General features: G+C 35.4%; 1 protein-coding gene and 2 long non-coding RNA genes across 3 annotated transcripts; all 3 read right to left on the reverse strand.

Annotated features, from left to right (window-relative positions):
- Positions 1 to 2217: 2217 nt before the first annotated feature.
- LOC142618692 (uncharacterized) lies at positions 2218 to 3650 on the reverse strand. Its single transcript, XR_012841330.1, has 3 exons — positions 2968 to 3650; positions 2812 to 2866; positions 2218 to 2275 (listed from the first exon to the last, which is right to left on the reverse strand). It is a non-coding gene; the product is annotated as an uncharacterized LOC142618692 (long non-coding RNA).
- On the reverse strand, positions 3651 to 4880 carry LOC142618693 (uncharacterized). The gene is made up of 3 exons (XR_012841331.1): positions 4753 to 4880; positions 3983 to 4067; positions 3651 to 3779 (listed from the first exon to the last, which is right to left on the reverse strand). It is a non-coding gene; the product is annotated as an uncharacterized LOC142618693 (long non-coding RNA).
- Positions 4881 to 11933: 7053 nt separating this feature from the next.
- Positions 11934 to 12455, reverse strand: LOC142620503 (uncharacterized). Its single transcript, XM_075793866.1, has one exon. The coding sequence runs from the start codon at positions 12453 to 12455 to the stop codon at positions 11934 to 11936; it is 522 nt and encodes a 173-aa protein (XP_075649981.1).
- Between the last annotated feature and the right edge of the window lie 56 nt (positions 12456 to 12511).

Consider the following 12511-nt stretch of genomic DNA (forward strand, 5'->3'; position numbering starts at 1 on the left):
AGAAAACTACGTTACTTTGAAACCCAACCTATTAACCTATAGAGTAGGTATAAGGAAGCATAGACCTAAACTTCTCTTGTATTTAGAAAACAGTTATTTTTAAGGCATGCAGATCTTATCTTATATTGGCTGCCAATGAATATAAATCATCATTGACTATGATGCAAATTCAAAGCACAACTCGTGTAAAAATCACCACAAGAACTACCCACACTAAAAGAAGGCATTGCCACATACGAATTAGATATAAGCTTGCCAAAATAGAATGACTAAAGTCAAATGGACAAGAATTTCAATGGAAATTCCAAACCCTCGTTGAGTGAGACTGAAATTTATAATCCTCAAGGAAACCAAATCCTAAAAAAACCATATATTGCCCAATATTAGAAAACAATAGGGAAAATAACCTCATAATTCATATGATTGAAGGAAAGAATGAAGAAAACAAGGAGGAAAGAAAAGATTGCTTATCGCCAAACTAAACTCCATCACTTAAGAAGCCAACAACAACAACAAGCCTTAAGCTGCCAAGCACCAAAAAAAATTCCCAGTTAGATATTTTCACAAGCACCTACAATTGCAAAAGTTGCATATCGAATAGAAGAATTTTTCCATACGAAGCAACAAGAATTGCAAGGGAAATTTAAACCCTCACTAGGTGAGACAGAATTAATAGCAGTCCAAAAAATCAAAGCCTGATGAAAGCAGTTATAGGTCCATGAATTAGAAAATTAAGACAAGCCAAAAATTGCATAGTTCTTATGATTGCAAAAGACTTAAGGACCAAAAAAAAAATCCTGTATACATATGAGGAATAGATTTTTGTCATGCACTAAGAAAGCAAAACAACTAATAAGAAAATTACAATATTTCAGTAGAAACCAACATAGCAAAACATCACCCTCACAAATTTACAAATTAAATATTGGCAGCCTATAAAGAAGAAATTGTTGTTTAGTGAATTTGAGTCCAAAATAGCAAAACCTTCGGACTAACAATGGACTAGGCAGTATGTTGACAGTATCTTCTCATTTTAAATGACTATAAAATCAAATCAGCAACAATTCAAGATTACAAATCATAATGCAAATCCAAAGAGATGAGTTAATTCCAAAAAGCACTGCTCATGCCCATCACTACAGGAAAAAAAAAATCAGAATTACTTTCCCACGACAGCCATATGTACGACACAATCTCTATTAATCAACCTACCTGACATCATTAAGATGCATTACCACACTGAAATGCAATGGAAGTTTCAAAACCTCTATAAAATCAACATCTAAGAAAAGCAATGACTTGCCCAAGTATTAGAAAGAAATTAAACAAGAAAAAAATTATCCCCATAATTCTTATGATTGAAGCAGAGATTAACAACGGACTAGGTTCAACAATTTCTGCTCACTTTTGATGGCTACAAAACAATCAGCAACAATTCAAGATTATAGTTATGATTAAAATCCACGGACACAAGTTAATTACAAGCACATTAATCCAACATATATTCCTTACAAAATGGGCAAAGAAATGAAGTCCATAAAATAAATTGAACAAGGGACAAGATCACGTTCAAGGATCAAAAACATGAAATCAAAAGAGAATGATAATCAAACGACTTCTACACAATCCTGCTGCAAAAGTAAATCATAATTTTTCCTCCTATAGACAAATCGTGTCAAAGTCTTGGAACTAGCAATGAATAGCAGGAAATAATGAAACTCAGGCCTAAAAGATTGGACCCCATAACAAGTTTTTTTCTATGAATAAACAGGACAAAAAAATCAGAATAAGTTGCTCGAGAGAAAACTTAATTAAAGGAATGAATCAAAGGGAAAATGACCAACAAAAGATTACAAAAACTTACCTATTGACTATGTGATTGGTGGTCTTTGGAAAGATAAGAGAGCTTCAGCTTCACAGCACAAGGAATCTCAACAAACATGTATATATTATTATCTTCTAATTTTTCTATTCGGCAAGCATATATATTATCACCAAGAATTACCAATTCAAAGTTTCAGCAACTATGTGCCTAGTACTCCAAGCTAAGCAGATGAAACATTTGGAATTTATTCAGCTCTACATATCCAAGCAGAGCCATAAAGTCCTACAGAAATAACAAACTTATCTTCATTCTAATGAAAAACCAGATAAATGTTGAAGAAATGCCTTTAAAAAATTTCTTTGGAAGAAACATACCTAAAGTTTTTCAATGTATTTTTGCACATTCCCAGAAGGAGTAATCATGGTTTGAGCAAACTACGAAGCTTCTATGCTGGCAAGGAAACAATAATTTATAAATTCACTCTCCTGTAAAAATGGTTGCTACTTTGCATGCCATTTTCTACGTTACTCCTAATAGGGTGTTACTCCTCCTGGGTTCATGAAACTGGTCTAAGTCCCATAGATCAGTGATAATGTAGTCCAGCAATTATTCTAAAATAAAAAATAAAACTTTCTTGTTCTTTCCTATGTTATTCCTAACAGTGTGTTGCTCTCCCCGGGTTCATGGAATTTGTTAAAGACCCATAGATCAGTGATATTGTGGTCCAAAAATTATCCAAAAAAGAATAAAATTTCTTGCTTAAAACTCATAGCAAGAACAGACAAATTGAGATCATATCAAATAATGCTTTCCCTTTAAAATTTCTTGATTAAAGTACAAGCACAATCTCAGATACAATCATTTAGAACGAACACTAATAGCATGAGATGATATCAAATAATGCTCCCCCTTTTTTATATTTTAATTTATGAACTCTATTAGCAACCTGACAAAGTATAAAATTGAAGAAGAATTTGGGTGAATACCTAATCATTGCAGATAGAATGATGGGGAATTCGCCCTTTCCAACCACTAAAGCCACTACAGAAAGAAAAGAAGCAGACATTTTGGTAAGAGGTCAATCAAAACATAAATGGAAATGGAAATTTAGAGGGAGAGAGAGAGAGAGAGAGAAATATTACTTGGTTTGTGAGTGAGCCAAAAAATCAAACCAAAATAGAAGAGAATAGTGAAATCTATTGACAAAGAGAGATTATTGCCTTAGTCCTCATCAAACTCCATCCAAAGAAGACTAACCATACCTACAAATATTAAACAGGTTAATTTAGGGGTAACAAAATCATAAAAACCCTCCCATCCCAGAGCAAGATCCAACAATACAAAAGAAAACTACGCAACTTTGAAACATAACCAACTATCCCATAAAGTAGATATAAGGAAGCATAGACCTAAAATTCTCCAGTATTTAGAAAAAAGTTATTTTTAAGGCATGCAGATCTTTTCTTATATTGGCTGCCAATGACACTATGATGCAAATTCAAAGCCCAACTCATGCAAATCACCACAGGAACTACCCACACTAACAAAAGGCATTACCACATACGAATTAGATATAAGCTTGCCAAAATAGAATGACTATAAGAAAACAAGAAAGCAGGACAAATGGACAAGAATTTCAATGGAACTTTCAAACCCTCGTTGAGTGAGACTGAAATTTATAATCCTCGAGGAAACCAAATCCTAAAAAAAGCATACATCACCCAATATTAGAAAACAAAAGGGAAAATATCCTTATAATTCATATGATTGAAGGATAGAATAAAGAAAACAAGGGGGAAAAGAAAAGATTGTTTATCACCAAACTAAAATCCATCACTTAAGCTGACAACAGCTACAAGCCTTAAGCTGCCAAGCACCAAAAGAAAATTTATGCGAGGTACAGAGTAAGGTGGCTAATATAGTAAGCACCCAAAAAAACTTCTGTGTTGTGTCCCTACAAGAAAAAAGATAATCCAATTGTATAAGGAAAGAGAAAAATACGGCAAAATAAAGTCACGAACTTTAAAGAATATTGCACATAGTGGTGCCTCAGAAAGCATAACCACATGAGGTTAAAGACAACAAAAAGAACACTAACAAAAGATTTTGTAACACAAATGGGCAAGGAAAAATCTCTTGATCAGTACTAAAACTAACCAAAGCGCAACTATGCAAGACCTATTCCCACTTCACCAAAGCCATCTTTCAAAAGACTAACCAGAAAATTGTACCTTTAATGGACCTGGGGATCAATGAAAGATATGTGTTACTTTCATAAAAACAGATTGCAAGAATCATAAATAACCAATATAGTACACGACACCAAGAATCAAAGCATAACTACTATCACATCAGGCTTAGCCAAGAAAGAAGCCTCAATTTAAGAATTCTACAAAAAATAAGAAGAACCAGGTTGTTCATTCCTGATCCAAAATTTCAGGAGTAAATTTTTCTTGACAACAAACAGTTTTGAAATGTAGAAAAATACTGTCCAACGAATTCTCAACTTTTCAAACCAAATGTCCGTGATCCATTCATTAGCAAAACTACAACATAAAAATTTTAGAATAATTACATATAGTCATATACTGCATTTAAAAAAATGAATTATTAAAGAAAGCATGAAAGAAGGAGCTCAAACATAGCTGCATAAAACATATAAAAAGAATTCAAACAAAAGAAATATCTTTCACATGAACACAAAATACATCAAAGGATCTAATCACCAAAAACATTACTATCAATTAATACAATAGAACCTAAAAGGCCTCTCAAAATAGAAAAAGGAACACCAAATTAATCCTTTATCAGACTGATAGGGTAAGTGAACTATTCAATGCAAACGAGCATAAATTGTAAACCAAAGCAAGAAATTTATCCATGGGAACATAGATAGTATTAGTTCCCACCACTTTAATCAAACTTACACCATTTTTGGATAATGTTTGTCTCTATAAGGCAATCTCATAGGACACATGGTACTTAAGTAAGATCAATCCAACAACATTACAGCATCACTTTCCATGAGACTCCAAATTGGATATCCCCATAATCTGGAAATTCCCACCAAAAGAAAAGAACAATAAACAAAATACCAGAAGTAAATAAATAAATAAATAAAGAAAACACAAGTGCCAAACAAGGCCATAGTACCTTCAGCATCCAAAAGGAGGTGTTAATGTAGGGAGACAGTGAGGTCATGCTCTATTGAGTTATCAGATTCCATCACCAGAATCTATACTGTTCTGGAATTTAAAGAGCAGCCATGTCTAAATAATGCAGATGCTTAAGCTGTATGATTGCCCAATAATGAATCACAATTTTATATTATTTATTTTTCACAATATAGACCAAAGCTCCAACAGACATAATAGGTGCAACAAAGATGATCTTAAGTTCTAAAGTTTTCACGAGTGCAAGTTGTTGGCAACAGAAAAAGGAACCAGGACAATCATGCTGAGCAGTGCTGGAGTTTATTTAAGCCAAACAAATGCAATTTAAAATACACACAATGCAAGCAGCAATTTTCATTTCCAAATCGAATTCTAAATACTTGGAACACATAATAACCAGCCAGACAACACAGCGGGAAGAGATAGTATACATATTTGTCCTCCTAATAAAGAGGAGCAAATTGATCTAGAAAATCAGACATCAATCCAACATAAATGCCTTAAAAAATCTGCGAAGAAACAAAGTCCATAAAATAAACTGAACAAGGGGCAAGATCATGTTCAAGGGTAAAAAACATGAAATCAAAAGAGAATGATAATCAAAAGACTTCTACTCACTCTTGTTGCAAAAGTAAATCATAATTTTCCTCCTGTAGACACATCATGATCAAAGCCATTGAGCTAGCAATAAATAGCAGGACATAATGAAACTCCGGTGTTTAGCACAAACTAAAGAAACACTTGAGCAGAAACATTAATCTTCACACGTTAGGGAGAGAATGATGAAATAAATTGATAAAAAGAGACTATTGCCATAGGTCCTCATGTAAAAATTCAATACTTCTATGCACTATGTTGTAAACTAAATCAAAATTTCCCCTACTGTAGATACATCAAGATTGTAAATCACAATTTTCCCATATGTAAACACATCAAGCTTCAATCATTCTAACCACCAAAAATAGCAAGATATAAAAAACCTCTAGTTGCAAGCTGACAAAAATTACATCAATGATGAAATAGACAACAAATAGCAAGACTTCAATTAACAAAATGAAGCTGCAGGCCAACGAACTAAAAAAACACACAGGCATAAACATTATCATTCAGCTATTACAAAGAGAATAGTGCAATCAATTGATAAAGAGAGATTATTACCTTAGGTCCTCATAAAAATCCATCCAAAGTAGACATACCATACCTAAACATATTAAACAATTTAATTTAGGGGTAGCAAAATGATTATAAAAAAATTAAAAAAATTTATAAAAAAAAACTTCTCTTGTATTTAGAGAACAGCTATTTTTAAGGCATGAAGACAAGATAAAGCAAAAATCTGTATTATTTACCCTCGGTAACCATCTCAAGGCCACAAACTTTGTCATCAACAATAAGAGGCATTATCACATTCAAATTGAACAACAAAATACAGAAGAACAAGTATTACAAGGGAATATCCTCACAAGCTGGGACAGAATTTATAGCAGTCCAAAAAAACAAAGCCTGAGAAAAGCAATTACAGGTCCATGAATTAAAAAATTAAGAGAAGCCAAAATTGTATAGTTCTTATGATTGCCAGAGACTAAGGACCAAAAAATATTAAAAATAAATCCTGTAAGACATATGAGGAATATATTATTGTCATGCACTAAGAAAGCAAAACAACTAATTAAAAAACTACAATATTTCAATATAAACCAACAATTAAATAGATAAATTATTCTAACTATAAAAGCCCTAGTCTTCTATTGCCAAATATTTGATGAAAACGATATCAATCAACAACAATCCAAGTTCACATATTATGAAACAAATCCAGAAATATAATATTATTTCCATGTAATTCCCAAAAAGTTCAACAAATCTAGGAGAAGAGAAAGCAAAACCTGTATTGTTTTCCCTCTACAACCATATTCAGGTCACACATAGTTATATTCTTGCTCCGATCCAATAAAAGGCATTGCCGGATTTGCCTGTGGATTCATTATTAAGGTTGCAAATGTAGAATGACCAAAAATTAAATAAGCCATCAAGAAAAAGGAAAAAGAATTGCAATATCAATTTAAAACTCTCACTTAGTGAGACTGGAATTATAATCCTCATAAGAAAGCCAGTCACAGATCCAAGTGTTAGAAAGAATTAAACAAGAAAAAACCATCCTTCAAACTCTTATCATTGTAGCGGGAAATAAAATAAAAAGGGAGGAAAGGAAAGCCTACTGCCAAATCAGACTCCACTGCTTAACCTGCAAAGCACCTAAAATATATATATATAAAACCTGCTTCCTGCATAAAAACAATAAGTCGCAAACCAAATTGGATATGGTGGATGATCAGTTCCCCTTAAAGTCAAAAAAATTAACAAGAACAAGACAAGAAGACAAGTTGTAGGAACCTCACACCCTTGGTGGCAATGGCATTGACTTCCCGCATGAGCAAACTGGAAAATACAGAATTATAACTACACAGTTCAAGGCAACATTAAATTACATAATACTACTTAAAAGCATGTTTCATTCAGAAGCAAAAAAACCAAATCAACCTTAGGTCCACCGCTAGCAAATGCAGCACCCCTAGAATTAAATAAACTCTAATAATGCAGCCTGGGAAGCACAAAATCCAAGCTAAAAAAAAAAACCGAATTATTAATTTAGAAAAAATTCTTTGAAGAAAGATAAAAGTCAGGCAAGTAGGTACAGGAGAATAAAGATCAAAAGTATAATCTAAAACACAATGGCAAAAAGGTTATGATAAACAACAATAATCAATATTAAAAACTTTTTAAGTCACAATAATGGGAAAACTACCAATATGAAATAATTGAAAGCTTGTTTGGATTGAGGAGGGAAGGAGAAGTGGAGTAGAGTAGAGTAGAGTTAGCTAAAAATAGACTAATTTTGGGCATAATCTACTCTACTCTACTCCCCCTCCCTCCCTCCCTCTCAATCCAAACAGACCATGAGAAAACCAAAGAAGAGTTTGATGTCACTCAAAAAATTTGTTTTCCTCACTCATAAATATCTTAATCCAATACTTATATCTTCAAATTTTAAGATAAGAATAATGAAATACGGAGATAAAGAGAGCTTAATGCCTTAGGTCCCCAAACTTTGTTTCCCAAGTAGGATACCAGATTGATTTAGAGAAGTCAATTTTGCTACAACAAATGCCTTAAAAAGCAGCCAAGCAACCAAAATCTTTAAAAATGAAAAAATAAAAAAAAATAAAAAAATTGAAAAAAAAAATACTGAATAGTATCATCTTGGACAAAGTGTTTTAGAAGACTCATAAGCAAAAAGAGAAATCAATAGAATGGAAGAGTTTGTTTATTGTTGCAGTCAACATAGCACAAACTCCTGCTCAGGAAACATGTTAGGGTTTAGCACACCCACAATATCAAATCTATGAACAAAAAGTTTCATTAGCAAAAATTGACAATTGGTAAGAAACATGAGACCAATATAAAAGGTTTTGAATCTGAATTTGACAGAAACAGTTTTTGTTTTTCCATATCAGTAAGAAAGTGTACTGATAAATCACCTGTTCAAGAATAAATTTTACCAATGCTTCAACCCTGAATCCTCTAGGAATGATTCCTTGGAGGACAGTGAAGATAGGTTCTACGTTCTGGGGCAAACTGCAAAATGAAAACATACCACCTATGGCAAAGAAGACTACAATGCACAAGTTTAAGTAAGTTGACTTTGAGTAAGTATTCTATAGTCTAATATACAGATGAAAGTGGCAACAAAATAGAATTGTAAAGGTCATTCATAGTCATATATCAAAATGTGCATCAGAAAAGATAACAACAAAATTTCAGAATTTAACAGCAAAAAAAAAAGAAACATATATTATAACAACAAAAGACAAAGAGAGACACAGGAGAGAGAGAGAGAGAGAGAGATGCAATTATAGCAACAAAAGAAACAAATGAGAGAGATACAATTATACATTGTTTTGAATCGCTATCTTATGATAAGATGTTCACATCAAAATCCATAACGTATTTTGGCGGTTGACATTAACATTATTTTGTATTCTTTATAGATCACACTCAACACTCAAGATGTATCTAATATTCTAACCTATGTAAGTCCAATCAAACAAAGTATAAGTCTCCAAAAAGAAAAGCAGACCAAGAATTCAACCCCAACTGGTTTGTGCTTTATTTTTTTTTTTGATAAGTAAGAATGATATATATACGAAAGGCTACTCTATGCCTGAAAAACACAGAGCAACCCAGAAAATACAAGAAGAAAAAAACAAAGAGAAACAACAGAGAAAACCAAACAACAAAGAAATTACAAAAGGAAAAGGGAGCAGAGAAAAAAGGGAGGGAATCACTAGACGTGAGTCCCCACGCCCGAGACCAATCAAAAAGAGTTCCACTAAAAGAAGCAAGCAGCTGATCACTAGAGCTATCCAAATCCTCAAAAGTCCTCCGATTCCGCTCCTTCCAAATACACCATAGGATGCACAACGGGACTAAATTCCAGATCTGAGACGAATGCTTCCCCAACCAATTCCACCATCCAAAAAGCAAGTCTGGAATCGATCTAGGCATAACCCAAGCCAGGCCGAAAGTTACGAAAACAAAGCTCCATAACCGACAGGCCACCTCACAATGAAGAAGTAAGTGATCTACCGTCTCTCCACAATGACGGCACATAATGCACCAATCCACAAAATTCAATCTCCTCAATCTCAGATTGTCTCCCGTTAGGATCTTATTCCAAGCTACACACCAAACAAAAAAAGAAACTCGCCTAGGGGCCTTTACTCTCCAAATAGTTTTCCAAGGAAAGATAGTTGAAGGGGAGTTTCTTAATTTGTAATAGTACAACCGGATGTCAAAAGCCCCATTAGGCTTCAATTTCCATCTCATCCGGTCTCCAACATCCATAGGAGGGTTATAGCACCCAAAATACGAAGAAACTGCAGCCCTTCATCCATCTCCCAATCATTAAAAAATCTGCTAAAACGAACATTCCAAGATCTTCTATCCTCCGCCCCCTGCCTATGCAGAGAAGCTTCAACAGAAGCCTCCTTATCAATGGCTATGCCATACAGCCTTGGAAAAGCCAATTGAAAAGGTTGATCCCCATACCACCCATCCTGCCAAAACCTCACCCTATTCCCCAACCCAACCACAAATTGACAATTTTTGCTGAAATCCTCCCAACCCATGTGAATACTTCTCCACAAACCACACCCATGAGCTCCCCTACCCAGCTTTGAGGTCCATCCCCCCCAGTCTTCCCCATATTTTGAGGCTACTACCCGCCTCCATAATCGACCCTCTTCCTTTCCAAACCACCACAATCATTTCCCCAATAAAGCCTTATTAAAGGAAGTGAGTTTCCTTATCCCTAAGCCACCATTGGCTATAGGCACACAAACTTTATCCCATCCTACCAAATGAATCTTGCTATCTCCCCATAGGAAATCTCTTTGCAACTTTTCAATTTTATTAGCCACATGAGTAGGAATTGTGAATAACGATAGAAAGTAAGTCGGAAGACTAGAAAGCGTACTCTTGAGTAACATCAATTGACCCCCCTTAGACAGGTACAACTTTTTCCACCCAGATAATTTCCGCTTAAAATTTTCCAAAATTGTATTCCAAATTGAAGGGGAGTTGTGAGAAGCCCCCAGCGGCATGCCAAGGTACAACATAGGTAAAGATCCAACTCTGCAGCCCAAAATATCAGCCAGAGCATGCACATCACCAACCTCCCCTATAGGAACCATTTCGCTCTTATGCACATTGACCTTCAAACCTGTTACCGCCTGAAAACTGAGGAGCAACAACTGAATATGAAGAATTTGCTCCACATCTGCATCACAAAAGAGGATAGTATCATCTGCAAATAATAGATGTGAAACACGTTCCCCACCATCCCTCCTACCCCCTAGATTAAAACCACGAATCAATCCAGCTCCCTCCATTCCTCTCAACATCCTACTAAACACCTCCATCAAGATCAAAAACAGCATAGGAGATAGCGGATCTCCTTGTCTTAAACCTCTTGAGCTGCCAAAGAAATCAACTGGAGACCCATTAATCAAAACAGAGAACTGAACTGTGGATATACAAGAACGAATCCACTTGCACCACTTCACTCCAAAACCCATCCTATTCAACAGATACAACAATGCCTCCCAATTCACATGATCGTAAGCTTTCTTCATATCGAGCTTACAAATGACTCCAGGAACCCTGCTCTTCCCACGACTATCCACACACTCATTCGCAATGAGAACCGAGTCAAGGATTTGTCTCCCACCCACAAAGCTATTCTGATTCTCAGAAATCAACTGATCTAAAACCACTCTCAAGCGATTTGCCAAGACCTTAGCCAAGATTTTATACACACTCCCCACCAAACTTATAGGTCGAAAATCTCTAATATTGGAGGCATCATTCTTTTTAGGAATTAAAGCAATGAAGGTCGCATTAAGGGATTTTTCAAACTTGCAATGATGGAAAAACTCTTCAAAGACCGCTAGGACATCTTTCTCCACTACCTTCCAACAATGATGATAGAACGCCATAGTAAACCCATCCGGACCTGGAGCTTTGTCCCCTTCCAAATCCCTAACAACTTGAAGAATCTCCTCTCTCTCAAACTTCCTTTCAAGCCAAACCCTCTCCATATTCCCAATACGATCAAAATTCAAACCCTCCACCAAAGGCCTCCACTCCTCAGTCTCCTTGTACAAATTTTTATAAAATTGTACAACTTGATACGTTACCTCGGAGGCCTCCTCAAAAACCACCCCATCCACCTCCAAGTTCCTTAGATGATTAGACCTTCTATGGGAGTTAGCCATTTTGTGAAAGAACTTGGTGTTATTATCCCCTTCCTTGATACATAACATCCTAGATTTTTGTCTCCAGGAAATTTCTTCTAAGGATAGAAGATGCTTCACCTAGGACCGCAAACCAGCCCTATGAACTTTCTCCCCATCGGAGAGACCAAAATCCCCCTCCTTAGCGTCTAAAGTTATCAACTCCTCCAGTAATTGCTTCTTATGACGCGCTACATTACCAAACTCTCGACGATTCCATTGCACAATATCCTGTTTCAGAGCCTTTAATTTTTTAACAAGCACAAAACTAGGAGTACCTACAAAGGAATGTCGATTCCACCAGGTTTGAACTCTATCCACAAATCCCTCCGACTTCAACCACATATTTTCAAATCTGAATGGACTTTTCCCCCTTGCCATTCCCCCTGCCTCCAAGAGAATTGGATTGTGGTCTGAGACAGTACGGGGTAAAATCCTTTGAGTAACATCTGGGAAATGATCCTCCCAATCTGGGGTAACCAAAGCTCTGTCAATCCTAGACATCATAGGTTGAACAAAACCACTGGACCAAGTAAAGCAACCTCCTTCCAAAGGCAAATCAACAAAGTTAAGGTCCTCAACAAATTCAGAAAATATTTCCATAGCCGTGGTCAAACAGGTCTCGCCCCTACGCTCGCTAGGAAAGCGAACTATATTAA

This window comes from Castanea sativa, chromosome 12 (genome assembly GCF_040712315.1).
Source record: "Castanea sativa cultivar Marrone di Chiusa Pesio chromosome 12, ASM4071231v1".
NCBI classification, from domain to species: domain Eukaryota; kingdom Viridiplantae; phylum Streptophyta; class Magnoliopsida; order Fagales; family Fagaceae; genus Castanea; species Castanea sativa.